We start from the raw sequence: 25,878 nt of genomic DNA on the forward strand, positions 1-25,878 counted from the left end.
CCCTCCGTCCTCTCCTCCCCTCCCTCCCTTCTTCTCCCTCCCTTTCTCACTCCCTCCTCTCCTCCCTCCCTTCTTTTCCCTCCCTTCCTCGCTCGCTCCTCTCCTCCCTTTGTCCTCTCCTCCCCTCCCTTCCTCACTCCCTCCTCTCCTCCCTTTGTCCTCTCCTCCCCTCCCTTCCTCACTCCCTCCTCTCCTCCCTTTGTCCTCTCCTCCCCTCCCTTCCTCGCTCCCTCCTCTCCTCTCTCCCTCCCTTCCTCACTCCCTCCTCTCCTCCCTCCGTCCTCTCCTCCCCTCTCCTCCCTCCCCTCCTCGCTCCCTCCTCTCCTCCCTCCTCGTTCCTCTTTTCACCTCTCCTCCCTCCATCCCAACTTCCCATCTATATACAAGCACACAGACACACAAACACACAGACACAGACACACACACACACACACACACACAAACTTCACTCGGCTCAGATACTGCACACACACACAAATGCAAACGCACGCACACGTGCACACTCCTCCTCAATGCTCTGTTTGACTAACCACATGTGCCACTCAGGGGAACTCGGAGCTCAATTATAGCTTTCATATTTCCCCAGCTTGTCAAAGATGAGTGGCATGTATAAACACTGTAATTTGTGCACTTTAAAAAAATATATTATTCAATTTGTGGGGCCGTACCATTGAAAGAGGAAAAGACTGCGACAGACTGGTTTTCTTCCTGTTCCCTTGGTGATCGTCAGTCTGTCGGTAACAAGGCAGTGGTTGAGCTTTTCACCGCAGGCTGAGGCACTAATGGGTCAGGAGACCACTGCAGTATACTAAAATTACACTCCACACCCAATGTGGTACTTCAGACACACACACACACACACACACACACACACACACACACACACACACACACACACACAATACAGAAACAAAACCGCAGCCACCCGCGGAGGCTACATGCAGAGCAGAGCACCACAGCTGCAGCCAGAGAGACGGTAACGATGCGAGGTGAGAAAAACATCAGTCAGACACCAAAAGGACATGGGAGAGAGCACGGGAGATACTGAACAGAGAAAGATATGTGGTTACAAGAGCGAGAGAGAGATAGGAAAGAAAGAGAGAGAAATGGAGAGAGATGGAGAGGGGGAGAGAGTGAGAGATAGAAAGAGAGAGAGATGGAGAGCTGAAAGAGGCAGAAGAAGCAGATATTGCTCTCTGATCCATTTTTACACCATGTCTGTCCTGGAGGTAGAGTAACCGGTGATTGGAGGGAGGGGGGGCAATGCCACAGCAGAGCAGCCTTGGTAAAGCAAGCAAGAGCTCCACTGATGCTGGCTGGAAGACCACTGGCTTAATACCCCCACCCCACCTCCTCAACACACAACACACTCCGGTGCTCCTCAACACACTACTATACTCTTCAACACACTCCTCTACTCTTCAACACACTCCTGTACTCCTCAAATCACTCCTGTCCTCAACACACTCCGGTACTCCTCAATACACTACTATACTCCTCAACACACTCCTGTACTCCTCAAATCACTCCTGTCCTCAACACACTCCGGTACTCCTCAATACACTACTATACTCTTCAACACACTCCTGTACTCCTCAAATCACTCCTGTCCTCAACACACTCCGGTACTCCTCAATACACTACTATACTCTTCAACACACTCCGGTACTCCTCAACACACTACTATACTCCTCAACACACTCCTGTACTCCTCAAATCACTCCTGTCCTCAACACACTCCGGTACTCCTCAATACACTACTATACTCTTCAACACACTCCGGTACTCCTCAACACACTACTATACTCCTCAACACACTCCTGTACTCCTCAAATCACTCCTGTCCTCAACACACTCCGGTACTCCTCAACACACTACTATACTCTTCAACACACTCCTGTACTCCTCAGCCCACTCCTGTCTTCAACACATTCCTGTACTCCTACATCTCCACACACTCATGTACATCTCAACACACTCGTGTACTCCTCAACACACTCGTGTACTCCTCAACACACGCGTGTACTCCTCAACACACTCGTGTACTCCTCAACACACTCGTGTACTCCTCAACACACTCGTGTACTCCTCAACACACTCGTGTACTCCTCAACACACTTGTGTACTCCTCAACACACTCGTGTACTCCTCAACACACTCGTGTACTCCTCAACACACTCGTGTACTCCTCAACACACTCATGTACTCCTCAACACACTCGTGTACTCCTCAACACACTCGTGTACTCCTCAACACACTCGTGTACTCCTCAACACACTCGTGTACTCCTCAACACACTCGTGTACTCCTCAAGACACTCGTGTACTCCTCAACACACTCGTGTACTCCTCAACACACTCGTGTACTCCTCAAGACACTCGTGTACTCCTCAAAACACTCGTGTACTCCTCAAGACACTGTCGATGCAAAGACACACTCACCAAGCCAGTGCTCTCCAGTGATTTTGCCGAATCCCTCGCGGTATGAGTCCCATCCACGAAAGAAGTTGACTGAGCCATCCTCCCTGCGCTGGATCACCTAGACAACCAAAGCAAAGGTTCAAAGGTCATGGGCAGGGCACAGGGTTGGGGTCAAGATCAGGGGCGGACTCTCCATCGGGAGCACCAGGAGTTTTCCCGGTGGCCTGGCGCGCTAAGTGGCCTGCCCCCCCCCCCCCCCCGTCAAGAAATCGCACGACAATCATAATTACCTGTCAGCAATACCCCCCCCCCCCCCCCCCGCTCAACAACTTGCCGACAGTTTATTATTCACAATCAGAAAGCCCGTCCATTTCGTGTGACTGGGGCTACATTTCTCGGCCTGAATTATTTCCCTAGTCCGCCCCTGGTCAAGATTAGCAGTCAGGTGAGATTAACCACTGAACCACTCAGTGGTGAGTCATGGTGAGTGACTGGGAGTGTGTGTGTGTGTGTGTGTGTGTGTGTGTGTGTGTGTGTGTGTGTGTGTGTGTGTGTGTGTGTGTGAGTGGAGCACGGATCATCTGGATCTAAGAACACCTTTAAATTCCCTGAGTCATGAATGCCTTTGCTCTCACTGATGAATAATGCATATGCTCTCCCCTCTGAAAAGGCAATTTGTCTGAAGTTAATAAAGTCAGTCTATTAAAACTTGATTGAAAGCTACGAAATGGAATATTCTCTTTATACAATAATCCCTCCCATAAAATGTAAGACTAAAGAAAATATGGGATTAGGCTATCCTCCTGTTCACATAATCTCTAAAGCATGGCACTCCATCAGGCTAGGTGGAGTATACAGCATGGGAGACACTTAACAAACAAATATATTTTGATAAATGGCTGATGCTAGCTATGAACTATTTGGACATTGTTGGGAAAACTGTTTGTATGTGGCTCTGTCCACATGTCTATGTTTGTCTTTCCAAAATTCAATGTTAGAAAATAAATGCAAATGGTCGTGTAGCTCACATTATTGCAAATGTGTGTGTTTGTGTGTGTGTGTGTGTGTGTGTGTATGTGTGTGTGTGTGATGATCCTGTTGTCGAAATCACAAAGGCAATTCTCTGCGACAGCATGTTACACACCACTGAACCCCGACAGTTCCATGATAACCAATAGAATTGTTTTGTTTTCAACATAGAATGCAAACAATAAAATAGGACTGCGGTATTGCATGGCCTTCACCAACATTATCATCATCATGGTTCTGGTCAACAACATCATAATCATCAATATCATCTCTGTCACTATTGTCAACATCAACACCATCATATTAGGTTGATGAAGGAGAGTGAGAATTGGGAGGACGAGGCTAACTGTACATGGTAAATGGTAAATAGACTGCATTTATAGCGCTTTTATCAAAAAGTGATTTACAATGGCCTCTCATTCACTCATTCACCAATGGTGGCAGCTGCCATGCCAGCCTGGTCTCACTTGGCAGACTTCAGAATTCGATGTTTGTCCAAAAAAATCGGCCCCAGCCCAGCCCTAATCTGTCCATAGTGTCGGGCCAGGCCCCGTTGGGCCATGTCGGGCTTGCAGACCTCTACTGTAGTCTCTCTCTCCACCATTCTCTCCCTCACTCTACATCTCTGTACATCTCTCTATATCTCTCTCTTGCATACTCTGGCTCTACCTCTATACATCTCTCTACCTCTCTCCCTCCCTCTCTCTATCGCTACATCTCTACACATATCTCTCTATATGTCCCTCCCCTCTCTTTCTCTCTCTACCTCTCTATCCCCTCTGCAGAGGTAAGAACAAGGGCAACATTGTAGAGAATGAGTTCAGGTATCACCATAGTGTAGGCCCCTGTATCCCTAATGACTACCTACTGTACCTGCATCCCTCACACCTGCCAAAGAACTTCTCCTCTGGCACCAGGCCTGGTCATCTCTGCTTTAGAAAGGGATAGTGCTTCCTACCAGGGTGACCTAATCTCTGCACTAGGCAGCTACCACACACACACACATCCCAACATCCTTGAGATAGACAGAGAGACAGCGAGAGAGAGAGAGAGAGAGAGAGAGAGAGAGAAAGAGAGAGAGAGCGAGAAAGGGAGGGAGGGAGACAGTTGAGCAGACACTCCAATCCTCTTTTACAGTATGGAGGTCACTGAAGGTGTAGCCTACTGCAGGGTTATTTTCTAGGTCCTTTACTTTTCATCTTGTAGAGTAATAACATCTATTTTGAAAATGGCTGTGAGGTGCACTTTTATGCTGATGATACAGTAATTTATTCATCTGCTCCTACATTGGGAGGAAAATTATCTATTTTGCAGACAGCCTTTGACTTGATCCAGTGCTCGCTTCTAAAGCTTAAAGGGGTAGCTGAGAATTTTGGACACAGCCTCATTTATGACTTACCCACAATCTTCTTCTTGATTGATGGAGAACATTTTCAACGGATTCCATGCTGTCTCTCATTCGGGTGTTAGTGGCATGCTTATGGTAGTGCAATCGAAATGAAATGGCTAGAATTCTAAGAAAACTCACTTATGAATAGAGATCAACCGATATGCTTTTTTTTTCAGGGCCGATACCCATACCGATAATTGCCAAGTTGAGGTGGCTGAATCGTTGATATTTAAGGCAGATATTCAGTATCACCAATTCATTTTTTTTTATTTTCTTTTGTACAAAATGACAAGGAGATAAAGCTGATTTAAAAAGCTATGCAAATAAAATAGTTTATATTATGTTTTTTATTTTGGTTATCACCTGGGCACGTATCATGTTACAGCTCACACATATATACAAATGAAATAAAATAAATACCATCAGTCCCATGTTCTTCTTTGAATCATCCAACAAAAGCAAATACAATAAAAAATAAATATAATAAGTAAAAAATAATAATTTGAAATGTTTGAATGTTTTACAAGCTACAGTAGCTGAACCTTGCCATCTAGAACAGGGCAGGCTACTGAGAGGGAGACTGAACACTGCTACTAATCATGAAACACAACCAAGCATGCCCAATGTAGTAAGGTGTTATCAACCTAATACTAAGACTCCTCCGTCCGGTTCCTTGGCGATGTGTGCATGTTCGGTAGCGCTCACCAACATTATATGGCTCTTTGGCAGTGACGCAATATCGTCTTCATGAAGCCGATATGACGCCAAACCGTGAATATCGTCCGTAATTATCGGCCGAGCTGATTATTGGTCAGTCTCTACTTATGAACACTACAAACAAGTAAGGATCGCCAGATAAACTAAACTCCTCAACAAAGTCAGACATACAGTGTATCCCTGTATCCCTTTCAAAGGTGGCCACTGCAACTTGTTGTATTGATAGTAATAGTCCACTCTTCTGTTCCTTGTTGTTGTGAAGACAATAGTGCCGGCTAGTTACTTATCGCTCTGCCTCCCTATTTAGAGAGAGTAAAGTACATTTTATTTGTATTGCACTTCAGAGCCATATACTTTAGGTCCAAACAAACAAATGGGATCAACAATACTAACGATGGGTTATGATGAGTTTACGTGAGTTTTCTTTAAATAGCCGTTTCTACTGCCACTAACACTAGAATGAGACAATATGGAATCAGATGAAAATATTCTCCATCACCCAACAACATTATGGGGAAGTCGTACATGAGGCGCTATGTCCAAAATTCTGAACTACCCCTCTAAATAGACAAAAACAAATTATATGCAATTTTCAAGATCCCACTCTTTGAAGGAAACTGTCTTAATTATTTGCACTTTGGATGGTTCTATAATTGAGAGAGTGCCCTTTTAAGCATCTTGGGATTTTAGTGATGAAAAGACATCTTTCAAAGTGTATGTTGATGAGCCAAATAAAATGTTAATGGTAAAATGTGGGTTCTTTCATAGAAATGTCATGTTTTTGCATGATGACAGGAAGCTTTTAGTTCAGTCTACTTTCTTGTCAGTAATTGGCTATGGCAATAATATTATGCATGCTGCCTCTATCACTTTGAAAAAAGTTGACAATTTATCATTCAGCAACTTCATTTTATTACTGGTGATCATTTTAGAATGCATCATTGTAATCTCTATCAGGCAGTGGGTTGGCCATTCCTGACCACAAGGAGAACGCAGCATTTGCTCCTGTACTGTACATATGTGTACTGTATAGCAATCTTACAAAAGTTACATAATTACCTGGCATCCCTCATCACATGGCGTTCTAGTCATGACCAAACAAGATCTCCGGATTGGTTAGTTCTTGAGGTCCCTTGAGTCACTGGGTTGTACCCCAGTTCATCAAAAAATCACTCACGGTAACTTTGAGTCGAAACTCTGTTGGATCTAGTGGGACGCTCTGAATTTCCTCAGTTGTCTGAGGTGGTACAGTCTCTGACATGCTTTCCTCACCACAGTGTCTATGTGTATTGACCAGCTCAGGTCCTTGGTGATCTGGACGCCAAGGTACTTGAAGCTGTCAAACTCTCTCAGGGGTCCTGTTGATGATTAGAGGGGTGTAATTCCTCTCCTGCTTCCTCCCAAAGTCCACCACCATCTTCTTTGTCTTGCTGACGTTTAGATGGAGGTTGTTTTCCTGACAACCTTGGATCAGAGCCTCACCTCCTTCAGGTAGGCCCTCTCATCATTGTTGCTGATCAGGCCTATCACTGCTGTGTCGTCAGAAAATTTGACCATGGTATTGGAGTCAAAGGTGGCTGTACAGTCGTGTGTGTACAGGGAGTACAGTAGTGGGGACAGCACACAGCCCTGGGGGATCCCGTGTTAAATGTGAGGGAGGATTAGGTGTGGTTGGCTATCTTCACCACCTGGGGTCTGTCTGACAGGAAGTCCAGGATCCACTTGCACAGGGTATCACTTTGCCCCAGGACCCTGAGCTTGGTGTTGAGTCTAGGTGGGGGTTATAGTGTCGAAAGCTGAACTGTAGTCAATGAACAGCAGTCTCACATAACCCAACACGTTCCCCTTGCTCTTGTCTAGGTGGGATAGGGTAGTGTGGAGGATGTGAGCTATTGCAACTTGTGTGGATCCCTTGAGTCTGTATGAGAACTGTAGGTGATCTAGTGTGCTGGGCAGTGAGGAGCAGATGTGTTCCTTGACCAGCTTCTCAAAGCACTCCATTACCACAGAGGTGAGAGCTACCGGGCGATAGTCATTAAGGCGAGCTGGTCTTGGCTTGTTCAGTACGGGGAGGATGAAGGACTTCTTGAAGCATGTGGGGACAATGGACTGGGCCAGGGCCAGGTTGAATATCACTGTGAACACAGGAGCCAGTTGGTCACACGCCTTGAGGACCCACCCTGCAATACCATCTGGTCCTGCGACTTTCCTGGTGTTCACCTGTTAAAAAACCCTTCTGACGTGTGTTCAGAGAGAATGAGTGCTCTGTCTTCCCCTCCACTCTCCTCCGCCTCAGGTGCGATGGCCGTGCATAGGAAGTGTTGAGGCTGTTCACCAGAGCAGCGTCTACACCTCCTGAGGAGGATGGAGATCCCTTGTAGTCTCACCGTATTCCCTCTTGACTTCCTTCACTGTTCTCCTTATGTTGTATGCAGCCATATAATTGTCTATGTTGCCAGTCTGTAGTCCTAGTTTGTAGGCATTGCATGTTTTATTGTTAATCCAGAGTTTCTGATTTGGATAGGTTTCTATGGTCTGTTTGGTTACATTCTTCTCTGTAGCCTTCCCGAATATTTCAATTACTTGCTCTGTAAGTGTGTTTATATCTGTGTTGTCTTTTAGCAGTTGTTCAACAGTTGTGTTAGTGAACCTACACCATAGCCCCTTGTGCAATGCAACCTGCATGCTGTTTCCTGAATGTTCCGTCCATAGACACACCTCTTCTATCTCCGGCATTCTTTGCGTAGTTTGTTTACATAACCAGGCCATGAGAAGATACAGTAGCTGTCGTGATCAGTGTTTACTGTAGTGCCACTGGTTCGGCCCTGTATGCCCCTTTGAACAGGGTATAGCAGTGATCCAAAGTTTTTGATCCTTTCGTTGCACAGTCCATGTGTTGGTGGAAGTTGGGGAATGCTTTCTTTAGGTTTGCCTGGTTAAAATCGGCTACAATTAGCGAAAAATTTCGGCCGCTAGATTGGTAGTTCAATGCTTTGCGGAGCACTGAGAGGGCGGACAACGTCGTCGGCTGCGGTGGAATATACACAACCACGATTGTAAATGAGGCAAACACGTGGAAGAAAGTGCGGTCAACATTTTATTGCAAAGAATTCCAAGTCGGACGTGCAATGGCATTGCAGTGACGTGATGTTCTTGTCGTTGCACCATTCCTGGTGAACTGGCACACATACTCCGCCGCCCTTTCTTGGTTTCCATAGTCCTGTCAGAGCGGTGTACAGACAGAGTTTCTGCTGGATTGATGGCATAATCCGTTTTGGAGGGATCTTGTTACGGCTCGCCCGTCCTTGCGTCCAGAACCGCACCTCTCTACCTCCATGCGCTCTCGGCGCGCTGTGCGTTCTCCTGGCCGCTGCCAAGGGTCCTCTCCACGGCATTCGAACTCACCCGAGTTTCCGCCTCCCACCACCGGGACTGGGGCGCGTTCCCGCTCCCCTTCACCTCAGACTCAGACCCGGAGGTCCCCAGCACCTCAGCACGCGCACACCATGCCTTACGGCATCCAAATGGCATGTGTATATGAATTCAGGACTTCTCCCTAATATGCAGAAATATCTTACTTTCACAGTGTTCAGGACCTCTACAGTACCTCTACAAACCCATGAAATAATATTTGGCTTCTACAGTGTAGTTTTGGAGAAACTCCATTGCAAAGTCTTACTGTATGCGGATCTGAAATGTCTCATCTTTGACAAGCCATGAAATCTAAATTATGCATAGCTCATGAGCAAAGCTTATTGATATGTGTTCAGGATCTCTCCCTCTACGAATCCATGCAAAATTATTTGATTTCTATAGTGTAGTTTTGTAGAAATTCCATTGCAAAATCTTATTGTACAAGGATCAGAAATGTCCTCATCTTTGACAACCCATAACATCTGAATTATGCATATCTCATGAGGAAGGCTTAGTGATATGTGTTCAGGACCTCTCCCTCTACGAATCCATGCAAGATTATTTGATTTGTACAGTGTAGTTTTGGAGAAATTCCATTGCAAAGTCTTACTGTACACAGATCAGAAATGTCTAATCTTTGACAAGCCATAACATCGGAATTATGCATATCTCATGAGGAAGTCTTATGGATATGTGTTCAGGACCTCTCCCTCTACAAATCCATGCACAATTATTTGATTTCTACACTTAATAATAATCCAGCTGCCTTTAAGGAAAGGAAAGGGCTTGGTCTGATTCATTGAAACATAAGAAGTCTCCTTCAGCAACATAAATTAGATCATCTGAAAATCCCAGTCTCTCAGGCTGACCCTGACGTTCTGGTACTGTCTGTGTCCTGCTTAAAGAAGTCTGATAGTGACTTGTCCATAGCTGTGCAGCATTATAATGTATAGAGTTGATAGATTAGGCAGGGGTGGTGGGGTTGGTATGTATGTAAAATGGTGCCTGTGCCTTTCTCTGTTGTGAATGCCATAACCATCCCAAAGTCTTTTGAACTGCAAAGTATTTTGAACATCGAATTGGGGCCTAGCAGCTCATTATTTGTGGTTGGTGTCTACAGGCCTCCCAAGGCTGAGGTCAGTGCTATTGACAGAATTGCTGATATACTCTCTTTGTATTCAAATTCTGAGATCATTGTGTTGGGAGATTGTAATCTGGACTGGCAGAGTGCTGCTTCTGAATAACTGAAGGAAGTGAGTGGTAATATCGTCCTTTATCAGTTGGTTACTGGGCCCACTAGGCTGAATAAAAAAGAATTGGTTAAATCCACCCTTATTGATTGAATTTTTTCCAATCTATGTGACAGGATCTCTGCCTGTGGTGTTTTTGATTGAAAACAAGGCCACACATTGCCTTGAGGAGAAATCTTAGATCTTTCAATGCCCAATCCTTCTTAGATGACATCACTGACTGTAATAGTCTATTCTCGGTTGAGTCTAATGACGTGCAAGTTGCCCTGGACTCTTTTGTAAAAACATTGAATTACTTTGTAGATAGCACATCCCTTTTAAAAGGACTAGGATTAAAGATAGAGTTGCAACTCTAGTGAGCTGTCTAACTTGTTTAATGATAGGAATTGTGCCTGGTCCCGTGCCGGACGCACGAGGGATACCCAAGACTCGCTTCCTTTTAGACAACTCATAAATAACAACTCACATAACTATAAGTAAAGCTGAATCTGGTTACTTCTTGGATTTAGTCTCTAGCTCTTATTCAAACCCAGCTAAATTCTGGGGTGCAGTGAACCTACATATGTATCTAAAAACAAATTCTCTAGCTCACTGCCCTCATGTATTAATGTGGAGGATTGTGTGATCTCTGATCCAAATGAAATTTGCCTTGCTTTTAATAGGCACTTCTCTGAGGCAGGGCGCTGATTGCATAGGTTGTATACTGGGCTGGCTCCCTGGATGCTGTCTCTGGTTGCATTCCCACTTCGGAATATGCAATTTAATGTAATGTTTTTCTTTATAAACGTTCTTAGCTGGTAGACAAACATACTCCAGGAGCTTGCTTGATCGCCTTGTTGAGAGAGGTCAGGGAAGAATTTTTACAGCTCACTTATCTGTCCCCCGGGTGATTACTGTTTTCTTTCTTCCCTCTGGAATATGTAGGGGTGGGCCGTTCTCTGTAAAGCGCATTGTGTTGCCTCTGAGTATGAAATGCGCTATACAAATAAAGCTTTGATTGATTGATTGATGTATCTCATTTACACCCAGTAAAACTCTAAGAATCTTGCAATCCATAGATCCTACATGTTCTACTCGAGAGGACAGTCTAGATCTACATTTTTTTATAAAACTGGCAGCCCCAGTCATTAGTGAGCCATTGTCATACATTTTAATCTCTCCATTGCATCTGGAATAGTTCTGCAGGTTTGTAAATCTGCTCGGTGGTTCCTTTGCACAAAGGGGGTGATAGGGATAAGGAAAAGCAAGTTTATTTGTATAGCCTTTCAGCAACAAGGCAATTCAATGTGCTTTACATGAGACATTAAAAGCATTAAGACAAAGTGCAAGACGCACATAAAAGGTCATATAAAACGAAATGCAAAAAATGACATTTAAAAAAAATGCAGGAAAAATAAAATACAGGAATAAAAGTTTGAGTGCAATGTATGAATGAAAATTACTTGATCACTAGCTGCTTTTAAACAAACTATCTAGTATTGGTTTGGATAGAGATGCTTTTGACTTGTGTGTGATTTCCTGTCTCTAGCTAGAGGTGTGTCCCAGGGATCGGTGTTGGGTCCTGTCCTTTTCTGTTACGGCTCCGCCTCCGCCTGGGCGCTCTCCAGCTCCCACCACCGTTCCCGCAGCGCGCGCGCCACAGCCTTTCACTTCAGCCCTCCGACTGATCACCCCCGCACACCTGAACACGGTTCTGCTAACCAGCTCTGAGGGCGCGGCTCGCCAGCTGCCACCACTCATCCAATCACCTCCCCTAGAAGAACCTGGTCTTCCCAATGTTCGTCGCCTGTTCTTCCCTAAGATCCGTTGTGGCAAGTTGTGGTTTCTATGGTCTCTGTGCTGGCAGTTGTGATAGTTTTTTTTTTTCTTCCCGTGGCTCATTTCTCCACTCCTCCTCCAGATTCCGGTTTGTTTGCTGCCCCTTTCCTGGACTGCCACACGGCTTCCCCGACCCATTCTCCTCGGACCTCGACCACAGCTGCGATTACATTTTCTGGACATTGTTTGTTGATCGATTGACCCTGCCTGAACTTGACTACTCTTTTGCCTTGCCTCTCTGTACCTCCAATTGCTAGCCAACCAGCCCCTTACATTTTCACCATCTATATTAATGATATTGTCTCTACACTACCTAGCTCTCATGTTCATTTATATGCTGATGATAAAGTTCTCTACTGTATTGCAGATACTGTTCAGGAAGCCATTGTTAATCTGCAGCTTGCTTTTAATGTACTACAATAAACGTACCAATTTTAAACTAGTCCTTAATCCCAGTATGCACTATTTAAATGAAGTTTGATTTGATTTGATTGTTTCTGTGTGAACTCGTCATCACTGTAAATGAGGGAAACCTCAGTGCTTCACGAGTATAAATAAAGGTTTGAAATGAAATGTTATCTGTGGTGAGGGCCAGAGTCCTAAGAGAATATTCCTGAGGAATGTTCAGTGGAACATCTTTGACCTCATTCTCTCATCCGCTCACCCGTTCATCTTCAGACAAACATGAAAACAGCAGAGCCCACCACCTGCTTTACAAACCTATAAACTAACAGCAAATTAAATATTGAAGAAAGTCGAGTGGGAGGGAGATATTGAAAAACATGCAGGACAGTACGAATGCTCAAAATGCAGTCCCACTGGAGAGAGAAAACGAAGAGGAATAGAAAAATGCACACGATCATACATTCAATATAAAACTTTTACATTTCAGTTCTTAGTGGAATTTAATATTTCAGAAAGATTTGTGATAAAAGCACCGTTTGATAATGCAGACCCACACACCACTCTTGTGTACAGTATCTGCGACCATCATTTATTAATACAGGCTTCATTTTTAGTCTCCTTTTAGCAAATAAAATAATAATAATAAACTACATTACCCTTCAGTCATAGTGACACCCTCAGGACGGAATAGAAAAATCATTTTCCCTGAAAAATGCCCTGTGGAGTGTGAGAGAGTGACTGTGTGCGTGCATGTGTGCATATCTGTGTTTGTAGAAGTGTGTGTGTAGGTGTGTGAATAATGAGTGAGGACTTGTGTGTGTGTGTGTGTGTGTGTGTGAATATTCTTGTCGTTGGTTTGTGTGTATATGCTGCAAAATGCATGTGTAAGTCTTTGAAGTGTGAACGTTCTCCGTTTACCATACAGACAATGTTCTTTAACTAGAACATGACTGCCCCCCCCCCACCCCCACCCCACCCCGTAGACACAGAGAGAGAGGTGGAGGAGATAAAGGGTGGGACCGGAATTCAGAAAGAGAGAACACAAGAAAGTATGGCTGAATCAAGGGTGCGTGAGGAGCAGAGAGACAGAGAGAGGGAGAAAGGAATGGAGAGACAGGGGGAGAGAGAGAAAAGGAAGGCGAGAAGGGGGAGAGAGAGACAAAGAGAGAGAGAGAAAGGGAGAGAGACAGAGAGACAAAGGGGGAGAGAGACATGGAGAGAGAGAGAGGGAGATGACAGGTCTTTTCTCCCCGTAGTCTCAGGCAGTATCTCTTATCCGTCTCCATCTCTTCTAACTCTGTCGCGGGAGACAAGCCTGGGAGGCTGAGTTATGAACGCAGAGAAATACTGCAATTACCTGACAGAGCCGCAGCCAGACCTAAACCTATCACCAGTGCACATCTGCACTCCCCTCCACCTCCTCTCCTCTCCGCACCTCTCTCCTCCCGCCTCTCCTCGCCTCCTTTCCTCTCATCTTCCCCTCCTCTCCTCTCAATCTCTCCTCCCTTCTTTCCTCCTCTCCTCCCGTCACGCCCCTCCGCTCCTCTCCATCTGGCCATCACCTCCCTCTCTTTCCTTTTTTCATTTCAATCACCACAAATCCCCCCCCCCCCCCTTTCTTCTCAGCAGGAGCGTGGGGACGGTAACGAGGAGTACGTATCGCGGCAGATCTCTCGAGAGGCGTGTCGCGTCTGACGGACAAAAATACCCCCCCGTGCCTGTGTCATTTTCCCCCAGAGGATTCTGGGTAGGGCCTGTCACTGCTGCTGCTGCTGCTGGGGTACAGAGCCACACTCAACTGACAGACCCACCTTGACGAGTGCATGGACGGCAAATGTTCAACTCCGGGTAACGGGAAAGATACTCCTGAAACTACTCATACAGTGTTTTCTCATCTTTTTAAAACGTGTCATATTTCATATTCATTCAAGCTTTATTTATACTCTGAGTACTGTACATATATCAAACACACATACACACACACACAAGCACATACATAAAATGGCATATATAAATTTTGAGAAATGTTTGTTATTTCACATATTTGACAAACGCATTTTAAGGTACCTATTAGCGATCATTTCTGATAATAAAATGCAAATGTGAAGAATTGGTGTTAATCTCATTACGGGACGGATCTCCTCATATATACACATACAGACTCGTTTTAAAAAGAAGAGTTTTCCATTAGATTTTCTACTGCAGGTTGTTTGGGTGAGCTGCTGAGGAGGGTTTGAATGCGTGTTGAAAAGGAATGGGGGTAAGCAGTCCACTTACCCCCAGGAGATGGACAGTAAAAGTGACGGCTTGATTTCTTTCTGTTTTCACATTTCCAGGCCGTCCGGCTGACTGGAATGGACATCGCAGCCTCAACCCATAGATCAACACCCCCAGTGTCCATTACATGAAGCTACACACACACACACACGCCCACACACACACACACACAGTGTCAAACATAATTCTTTCAGGAGCTGCACTGAACTTGAACTCGGACATATAGATTTGACCAGAGAGCAGTGGAATGATGGAGGAGTGTGTCTCTGGGCTGGCTGGGATGATGAACACACTCTGGTGTGGAGCAGCACAAACACGCACACACACACACATACACACACACACGCACGCCAATTCTTTCCTTGGACACCATCTATAGTTCTAAATCGCCTCTGGTGTCCAAACTGTACGACTGCAGCTAAGAGATAGTAGGAGAGTACACCACCCTCTTGTTCAGTCCCCATTCTAAGGCCATGATAGCGTTGGTCCCTTCCGGCCCCGGGGCCCGGCGCCGAGACAAGACTGCCGCGACCTTCCCACCCGCCACCACAGCCGGCAGGGAGAGACTCCGCTAAAGGTTAGGCCAGGATTTAACACTACTCCATCTGACAGCAGGCAGGACCAGGGGTCTGGGCCTCACACATGTTATCGTGTAGCACGGGACACACGATGGGGTTACATACTGTAGCTACCAGCTGCAAAACCTAGAGCCCCAACCCCCCCTCCCTCCTCCGGCTTCTCTGTTCCCCTGCTCCGCTTCTCTTCTCTCCAGTCTCTCCCTCTCTCCTCTCTCTCTCTCTCTGTTTTCTATTTAGCGTGCCTCACTCGTTTCTCTCTCTCTGTCTCCCCTCTCTCCCTCCTCTCTCTCTTTTCCCTCTCTCCCTCCTCTCTCTCTCTCTTCCCCCTCTCCCTCCTCTCCCTGGCTCCCCTCTCTCCTTCTCTCTCTCTTCCCCCTCTCCCTCCTCTCCCTGGCTCCCCTCTCTCCTCCTCTCTCTCTTCCCCCTCTCCCTCCTCTCTCTATCTCCCCTCTCTCCTCCTCTCTCTCTTCCCCCTCTCCCTCCTCTCCCTGGCTCCCCTCTCTCCTCCTCTCTCTTTTCCCCCTCTCCCTCCTCTCTCTCTTCCCTCTCTCTCCCTCCTCTCTCTTCCCTCTCTCCTCCTCTCTCTCTTCCCTCTCTCTCCTCCTCTCTCTCTTCCCCCTCTCCCTCCTCTCCCTGGCTCCCCTCTCTCCTCCTCTCTCTTTTCCCCCTCTCCCTCCTCTCTCTCTTCCCTCTCTCTCCTCCTCTCTCTCTTCCCTCTCTCTCCCTCCTCTCTCTTCCCTCTCTCCCTCCTCTCTCTTCCCTCTCTCTCCTCCTCTCTCTCTTCCCTCTCTCTCCTCCCCTTCTCTTCCCTCTTCCCTCTCTCCCCCAGCCTGGGTGTCAGTGAGTCTCAGATGCAGTGTTCTGTTGGAAGGGTGCGTACTATGAACAGGCAGCAGCATATGGCTCATTTCTTATTTAAGCATCCAGTAACACCCCCCCCCCCCCCCCCCAACCCCTCCTCCCCAGTCTCTTCTTCTTCTCTTCAATCTCCAGCCCCCCCCCCCCCTTCCCCCGCATCCTCCTCCTCTCTCTACCTGCTCTCACATCAAACACATTTGACACACCCTACGCCAAAGTACATGGCGTCCTGTTCAGAACGGTAGATAGCTCAAGTCGATCCGGCTGTGCCGAGCACTCTGTCACACTGTCTCTCCCACTCCATCAGAACATTACAAGAGGGCATGCCCTTGCCTGCCTACGCATATTCCTGGACAATGACTGACACATGTCCGTGTGCGCGCGCACGCACGCACGCACGCACGCACGCACGCACGCACGCACGCACGCACGCACACTTTCTCTCTGTCTCTCTCACACACACACAGACAGACACATACACACTTTCTCTCTCTCACACACACCTACACACACACACTCTCTCTCTCTCTCTCTCTCTCTCTCTCTCTCTCTCTCTCTCTCTCTCACACACACACACACACACACACACACACACACACACACAGACAGACACATACACACTTTCTCTCTCTCGCACACACCTACACACACTCTCTCTCTCTCTCTCTCTCTCTCTCTCGCACACACACACTCACACACACACACACATATACTGTACACACACTCAATAATAAACATTAATAACCTAGCCAAAAATAGATCAAGTGATTCTGTGATATTTCTACTCTTCTTGATCCTCCCTCCATCCGCCCCCCCATCTCCCCAGGCTGTGTGTGTGTGTGTGCATGTCTGTGTGAGAGAGAAAGAGTGTGTGTGTCTGTGTGTGTGTGAGAGAGAGAAAGAAAGAGAGAGAAAGTGTGTGTGTGTGTGTGTGTGTGTGTGTGTGTGAGAGTTAGAGCTGCGAATATTGCCGATATGTCCGCGACATCCGCGGGTGGGCGGGCCAATAAAAATCAACATTGTGATTAATTTCGGGTGGATTGCGGGTGGATTTGTCAGTTATATTCGTATTTAATAACTACTATAATCATATATATTATAACAACTGCGAAAAAGTGCGAGACCTGCCAGCAGCTCACTCAAATAGCCTATACCTTGACCACTTCGTCAACCGAGATCCTGCGAAAGCAAGCCTATAATCTTTAAATTGTTTAAGTCAAGAAAATGCGCCTATATGAAAAACGAATGAGCACGAACGGCTGGACATAATTTAAATGTAAATACAATAACTTCATGTTTGGCGGGTTGGGTGCGGGTGCGGGTCTCTACATTTTAGAAGATAATTATGTCGGGAGGGTGGCGGGTGGATGATTGATGAGTGCACGCGGATTCGGGTTCACTCAAACTCCATCCGCGCATCTCTAGTGAGAGTGAGAGAGAGTGTGAGTGTGTGTGTGTGTGAGTGTGTTTGAGCCCAGCACCAGCCTTCCACAAAGGGGTTAATTCTCCAGCCCTCGGGGTTGCACCATCTCTGGGATTCTGATGAATAATCTCAGGCTAGGGTCGAGTAGATTCATCTAGCCTAATGACATACGTCTTCGTGACTTCCCCACTGCCGCCCCAGACTGCACCCCCCACTGTGACCTGACAGTTTGGATACAGCAAAGTGAATAGCAAAGCATAATAGATGAATTATGGATACAGTCATATCATTAAAATTAAATATGAGTTAGAGAGAGACGGTAGGCCAACTGGCCAGTCTAGCTCACCGTGCACCTATCAGCCTTAGTTTGACTTCAGCAGTTCCTGGTTCTCCATGGTGGTTGGACTGGAGCACCAAGCTTTCTAGTCATCCAGGCGATGGAGTCCCAAGGAGCATTGATGCTCTCTAATTTATATACTCTTTCTCTCTTCCCTCTCATCTCCCATACATAAGGCATTACATCAATTTCAACAAATCAATACATGTACTGATTACATGAGTACATGTTCTGCCCACACACTGATCCATCATAGTCACATGTTCAGCACGTCATCGTGTTGTCTCCTTTCAAACTCATCATGACATTCTCTAAAACATTATTTCAGATGAACCTGAGGGACAGATACAGTCTAACCCAAAATAATCGTATGACCTGTGATCCCTTGACGTGCTCGATATTCTATTGCTCGTCACAGGATGTGAAAAGAGGAATGTATTTAACAGGCAAACCTACTCTTATGATTCACATTACAGAGGTTAAAATCCAGTAAGAAGTGTTAATTACACTCTACTTTTGAGGATTCCATCCAACCATTCCATATGTTTACTACTGTATTAATAAAAATGTGTACTTAGTCTAAGTGCTAGCATTGCAGGTTACTGTAATTCATTTCAATGGAGCACATACTTTTCTTGTTACTGTATAACCCGACTCTCCCCATGACCCGTGGTGGGGGTTCACGACGAGGAGGAGCAGGGGACCCTGTGGGTACCCCAGCGCCGGGGTCAGGGGGACCTCAGTCTCTTAGGTTCAGGCGAAGACTTCCTTCTACCCTCAGTGGCATCAGGTTTTACCCCTTTGACCTCTCAGGCCTCCGGGAATTGCAGCCCTCTACCCACGCGGAGGAGTGGGAGGCCGCGTTCTTTCGACTGTGTGCGCGCGTGTGTGACTTCATTTTCATTTAATTTCAATTCAAACCTTTATTTATACTCGTAAAGCACAGAGGTTTCCCTCATTTACAGTGATGACGAGTTCACACATAGGCCTTTTCCACCAGGAGGGAAACGGTTCGGTGCCGGTTCGCAAACCTAATTTTAAATGGTTCCGAGCATTTCGACCAAAAAGAAATGAGTTCGGGAACCCGAAAGCTGGTTCCGAACCGGTAACCACAAAATAGTAGGTTTTGGTCGAACTGGTTGAAACGCGGGCCCGTTCTCTGGACAGAACCAAGGTTCCAGGAATTTGGAAACGAACCGGTTCACAAACCAGAGTTCCTTTGGTGGAAAAGGGCTAACAGAGACACAAATCAAATCAACAAAACAAATGCGATGCACAATAATAATAATTAAAAACAGGCTTCAGCGTTATCTTAACATAATTCAGTCCACCTGCTCTGTCTCCACACCTGCCTTTCCTCATCCCATCGCCACGCAGTATTTCTACCCCGGCTTCCCATCCTCTCAGCGCCAGATCCTAGTTTCTACCTCCGCGTCAGTTGTGTTCTTGACTTCTATGGAGTTTCATACTCAGAGGCTGTTCAGTGTTACACTCCCTGGTTTCTGCCTCCCTGCCTGCCTGCCTGTCCTCCCTGCCTGACAGGCTGCCTGTCCACGTGCCCTGACTACCCCGCTATCCCTCAGTCTCCTTCTCCTTCCATTAAAACTCCATTTCATTGGAATACGTGTCCTGCTTCTATGTCCTGCATTTGGGTTCTCCAGCTCTGACCGTATCATCCTCTCTCTCTCTCTCTCTCTCTCTCTCTCTCTCTCTCCTTTTTTGTTTCATCTGACTTTCACATCTGATTTACAGCACCACATTTGTCTACAGAACAGGTAACATAATCTATAAAATTCATGTCTTCCACTCAGTGTGTGTGTGTGTGTGTGTGTGTTATTCATTTAGTGAGTTAGGAGGATTCTGTCTAGTATTCAGTGTGTTCAATGCTCCTCACACAGTAATTAGTAGATGGATAGAGCAGAAAACTGCTTCAACAGAACTAATGTTGGTCTGAGTGCAGTTTTCATTATTATTTAATTGCATCATTATTGCTTAAGTGCAGTCTGTCATGAATGAAAGCAAAACCAATATAAGTAAAGATGCTCACAACAAAAACATTTAATTCCCTTTTACCTGCTCTGTTTTTCATTTTGATAACCGCCTAAAAAAATAAGAGTGGATGGAAAAGACTGTGTTGAACGATGATGTGTTTTTGTGTGTGTGTGTGTGTGTGTGTGTGTGTGTGTATGTAACATGTGTGTATGTAACGTGTGTGTATCTCTATATAACTGTGCCTGTGGGTGTGTGTATGTGCGTCTCACCGCTCGTGTGTTTTGGATGTGTGTGTGTGTGTGTGTGTGTGTGTGTGTGTGTGTGTGTGTGTGTGTGTGGGTGTGAGTGACTCACCGTCCAGCCCCCTCCATCGGTGGTCATGTCACAGTACACCTGGAAGCCTGCTGGGTAGTGGGTTGGAAACACAGAGTAGATGCCATCCTCCCTCTGCCCACTGGCATACAGATCCCCACAGTCACGAGGCTTGGAGCCTGGAGACCACAGGTGGAAGAGAGGGACAGAAAGAGAGAGAGAGACAGACAGAGAGAGAGAGAGAGAGAGAGAGAGAGGATGATACGGTCAGAGCTGGAGAACCCAAATGCAGGATATAGAAGCAGGACACGTAGTAACAGAGAAAAAAAAAATCAATTGTCAATCCCTGTGCCAGATGAAACAGGTGCTAGCAGCTGCAACCTGGGTGAGCACCGGTAATAATGGCAGATGAGGACAACAGCTCAACACCTGTCTGAATCCTACATTACATTACATTACATTACAGTCATTTAGCAGAAGGTTTTATCCAAAGCGACTAACAATAATTGCATTTAACGTAGGAAAAGCCAATGTACTACTACTTACCAAAACTCACAAGTGCATCTCTTTTCTAAAACAAGTCACTAAGAGCATAATATAGTGCTGAAGGCAAAGTGCAAGAATAGCAATCTAAAATACAATAGGTGCTTAAGAGGGAGGAATCGTTGAAGTACTTCTTGAAGAGAGGAGTTTTGAGTCAGGACAGCGACTCTTGAACACCAGGCGAGCAGCAGCTTTCTGGACAAGTTCCAGGGGTTTAATGGTTGCTGTAGTCCAGGCGGGAGATGACCAGGGCCTGGATGAGTACATGCTTTCATCAGTGAGGAAAGGGCAAATCCTCCAGAAGTTGTAGAGCATGAATCTGTCATGATGTGACATGTGCGGAGAATGACAATTGGTCATCCAGGGTCACACCCATATTCCTTGCAGTCTGAGTCGGCATCACCACTGTGTCTTCAATGGTGATGTGCAGGTCCCGGTGTGGGTAGCCCTTCCCCGGGAGGAACAGCAGCTCAGTCTTGTCCAGATTGAGCTTGAGGTGATGTGTCAGCCAAGCACCCAGCTATGAGTGTCTCCACTTGTGCATCAGAAGGGGGAAATTACAGGACCAGTTGGGTGTCATCGGCATAGCAGTGATAGGAGAAGCCATGCAAGCAAATGACAGAGCCCAGAGATGTAGTGTAGAGGGAAAAAAGGAGAGGACCCAGGACAGACCCTTGTGGAACTCCCATAGTCAGACTACGCAGTTCCGACATCGCACCTTTCTCCTCAAGGGTGGAGAGGAGGATTTGGGTGTCTACCGTATCAAATGCTGCAGAGAGGTGTAGAAGTATCAGGACAGGAGAGAGAGTTTACTCTCGTGGCATGGAGTGATTCCGTCACTGCAAGGAGGGCGGTCTCTGTCGAGTGGCCAGCCTTGAACCCAGACTGGTGAGGGCCGAGGAGGTCGTTCTGGTGGAAGTATGAAGACAGTTGCTTAAAGATAGCAGTGTTTTAGATAGAAAGGATAGAAGGGAAAGTTTTTGACATCAGAGGGGTGAGGGGAGAGATGGTTTCTTCAGGAGGGAGGTGACTCTGGCGGTCTTGAAAGCAGAGGGAAAGCATCCTGATACAAGAGATGCGTTGATGAGGTGAGGAAGGGAAGTAGTGCGGGTGCAACCGACTGAAGGAGAGTCAAGGGAACAGGGTCTAGGGAGCACGTGGTGGGGCGGTTAGATGTTACAAGGTTGAGGACCTCGTTGGTGGAGAGGGGAGAAAAGTGGGATAAGGTGGGACGTGGAGAGGAGGGGGGAAGGGCGGAGAGGGAAGAGAGGGTGGGGGTGGGGAGGTGAGGTGAGGTTGGTGCACGGAGCGTAGACTGTGGGATGGGGAAAGAGGATCTTCTATCGTTAACTTCCTTGTCAAAGAACTTGGCGAAATCATCAGGGAGAAGGGAGGAGTTGGGAGTAGGAGGTGGGGGCTGGAGTAGTGAAGAGAAAGTTTCAAGGAGTTTTTTAGGATTGGAAGGTTAGAATTTTAGAGTGGAAGAAAGCAGCTTTATCAGCAGATAGGGAGGAGGAGAACGTGGAAAGAAGAGATTGGAAATTAATCTCTTGTGGTCCCCCACACTCTCCCTCACAACACATAATCTCCCATGGTCCTTCACTCCCCCACGCTCTCCCTCACAACACTACCTCTCCCATGGTCCTCCACTCCTCCACTTTCCCTCACAACACTACATCTCCAATAGTCCTCCACTCCTCCACTTTCCCTCACAACACTACATCTCCAATAGTCCTCCACTCCTCCACTTTCCCTCACAACACTACATCTCCCATGGTCCTCCACTCCTCCACTTTCCCTCACAACACTACATCTCCAATAGTCCTCCACTCCTCCACTTTCCCTCACAACACTACATCTCCAATAGTCCTCCACTCCTCCACTTTCCCTCACAACACTACATCTCCAATAGTCCTTCACTCCTCCACTTTCCCTCACAACACTACATCTCCAATAGTCCTCCACTCCTACACTTTCCCTCACAACACTACATCTCCAATAGTCCTCCACTCCTCCACTTTCCCTCACAACACTACATCTCCAATAGTCCTCCACTCCTACACTTTCCCTCACAACACTACATCTCCAATAGTCCTTCACTCCCCTGGTCATTCACTCTCCCACTCTCCCTCTCAACACTACATTTTCCAATTTCAGTTCACACACTAAAACCTCCTCATAGACATGAGGACCGGTGCTCTCAGTTGACCAACAGCATCAGATAGGAGAGTACTGTACTGGATCAGATAGGAGAGTACTGTACTGGACCAACAGCATCAGATAGGAGAGTACTGTACTGGATCAGATAGGAGAGTACTGTACTGGATCAGATAGGAGAGTACTGTACTGGATCAGATAGGAGAGTACTGTACTGGAGCTCACAGATCATCTTTAAAAAATGTTTTAGTTCAGTGCACAAATCACTCACTGAGTGAAACAGCTCTCTGGATTTGAGTTCATTTATTCAGTATAATGAACCCATGCAATAGCGTACCACATTGACATAAAAAAAAAAGAAGCATATCAGGTTTCGTAGTCACCTCTATACAAATACAATAGCAAATCAAACATTAGCACAATATGGGGGGGTGGGGGGGCGTGATTTTCTCAGTGTCCCAAAGTTTTAAAGAGGTCAGTGAGCAGTGATTTTCACAAACATAATGTAACATAGTGTAATCGCATACTCCCAATTGTAATTGCGTATTAGAGCTTTGTGTTATGCTAGTCTGACTTTAAGTGCTTGTTTTGTTTGTCCTACAATAAACTAGACCACATGGACATTTTAACATGTACACAGCATGAGATGAGTCAGTTAATGGCATACAGAATGTTCTACTTCGTTCCTGGTGAGGATGCATGAAGTGTTTAGTGTTGTTGTAATTAGAACAATGAACACAATGTCCACATCTAAAGAACCCCACAGGAGGTGTAAATAGCCAGCTGGATGGCAATGTAGGCCAACGCTGGGTCATGCTATGAACCACTCTACAACGGGGTTTCCTAAAGTAACAAATGGGTGGTGTCTCACAAATGTTCTGAAAGGTAGGATCATTTTGGAGCATGTACCACTGTTATCAAATTGCATTCTTCACTTATCCTGTTGTACATCTCCCATGGTCCTTCACTCCCCCACTTCCCCTCACAACACTACATCTCCCATGGCCCTTCACTCCCCTGCTCTCCCTCACAACATTCTAGCTGAATCCCAATCTGAGTGCGCAAACCGCACATGCGGCCCCTCGCACTTGTGGCCTGAGGCCTGAGCACTTAATTGACGTCAGCTGGAAGGGCCAGAGGGTGCAGGGCCGTGAATTAAATGGGACAGCACTCCCAGTTTCGCTCAATGCCCCTCCCACTTCGTTTTCATTGGCTGCCGCGTTCCTCCGACGCAGAGGCTGCTCTGACGCTCCCTTCAGCTCTGCAAATTGACCGATTGACTTCTGTTTTAATTTAATAATAATTAAAACATTAGGTTGGGTGGGATATGTTTGCAGCATGTGGATTTCAAGATAAATGTTGTGTTATCTGCAAATGTCATCATTTATGTGTGATGCACTGGGATCATGACTCGGATGCACTCAAGCACTGTGTCACATGAGACGCGGTGGGCTGTGGGTATTTTCTGCTCCTAAGTCCGTGAAATTGCGGACTTTCGGTAAGTGCGGTTACAGTGCGCAAAATGGCGGCGTGGCGCACTTGTGGACCTAGCAATTCCGTTTTGGAACTACCCTGAGCCCTTGTGGACTTAGCGGGAACGCGCATGTAAGGCCACAAGGCCGCGAGTGCTCTGCACTTTCGCCTAAGTGCGCGATTTGGGATTCAGCTAATATCTTCCTTGGTCCTCCACTCCCTTGCTCTCACTCACAACACTACATCTCCCATGGTCCTTCACTCCCCTGCTCTCACTCACAACACTACATCTCCCATGGTCAGTCACTCCCCTGCTCTCACTCACAACACTACATCTCCCATGGTCCTTCACTCCCCTGCTCTCCCTCACAACACTACATCTCCCATGGTCCTTCACTCCCCTGCTCTCCCTCACAACACTACATCTCCCATGGTCCTTCACTCCCCTACTCTCCCTCACAACACTACATCTCCCATGGTCCTTCACTCCCCTGCTCTCCCTCAAACACTACATCTCCCATGGTCCTTCACTCCCCTGCTCTCCCTCACAGCACTACATCTCCCGTGGTCCTTCACTCCCCTGAGCCCTGTACAAAGAAACAGGATTACAGGGTTTGCGCGATAACTTCAGGTTCAAGATTGGTTTATCCGTACTACGAATGTGGTTTCATTTTTCACCGTGCTATATCACCGTGGTAACTTATGCTGCCGAGCTAACCTGCTCCGGGGCAGGTTAAATTCCAGATTATGGATCAAAACATATGAAACACTGCCCGCTGACCGATCAATTCACTTGGAAAAAGGTATATGGACGTTAAGATTCTATATGGAACTTCAGTGTGCGAATTAAACAATAATCTGCTGTGCGAGAACAGCGAGAGATTCTTAAGAAGACTTTTTACAAACCGCCAAAACCCTCTTTGGCTTTCCCCAATATCATATGAAAAATTGCAGAATCACAGCTGCTTGAGCCATATTTTGCCTTGTGCATTTAGTCATAGACTGTAGGCAATGCACTGGCTTGCGTTTTATTAGTCTACCTGCAGTTTCGTGTAGGCTGTGGGTGATGCGGAGAACCAAGTAAAAACACTCATTTTTTATTCTCTCCCTCACAGCACTACATTTCCCATGGTCCTTCACTCCCCTACTCTCCCTCACATCACCTCTGCTGTGCTCTGTGCTGTGTGCTTGCAGATGCTCTGTGCTGAGGGCCACTATGGGACCTGAGGGGACGCTGGGAAGAGAGGGAGGTCACAGACGAGTCTCAGAGGAGGCGACATGGACCACAGAAGTGTGTGTTTGTGTGTGTGTGTGTGTGTGTGCTTGTGCGCGTGTGTGTGTGTGTGTGTGAGAGAGAGTGTGTGTGTGTGAGAGTGTGTGTTTGTGGGGGGGCTCTTGAGAGCTCCTCTTTGTGTGTGTGTGTGTGGGGGGGGGGCTACATGACGAAGATGAGGGGGGTCGAGGGGGTAAAGAATACAAGCATTG

General features: G+C 46.6%; 1 protein-coding gene across 1 annotated transcript in view; it reads right to left on the reverse strand.

Annotated features, from left to right (window-relative positions):
- Positions 1 to 25,878, reverse strand: part of LOC311329019 (fibrinogen C domain-containing protein 1-like) — a gene marked incomplete at both ends in the record, with an annotated part of 99,318 nt that overhangs the window by 12,853 nt on the left and 60,587 nt on the right. The window contains 2 exons of the mRNA XM_084462905.1: positions 2,442 to 2,538; positions 20,263 to 20,399. Coding sequence (XP_084319031.1) covers positions 2,442 to 2,538; positions 20,263 to 20,399 — 234 coding nt within the window. The remainder of the gene's footprint in view (positions 1 to 2,441; positions 2,539 to 20,262; positions 20,400 to 25,878) is intronic.

This window comes from Borostomias antarcticus (assembly GCF_949987555.1).
Source record: "Borostomias antarcticus genome assembly, contig: scaffold_79, whole genome shotgun sequence".
Lineage (NCBI taxonomy): Eukaryota > Metazoa > Chordata > Actinopteri > Stomiiformes > Stomiidae > Borostomias > Borostomias antarcticus.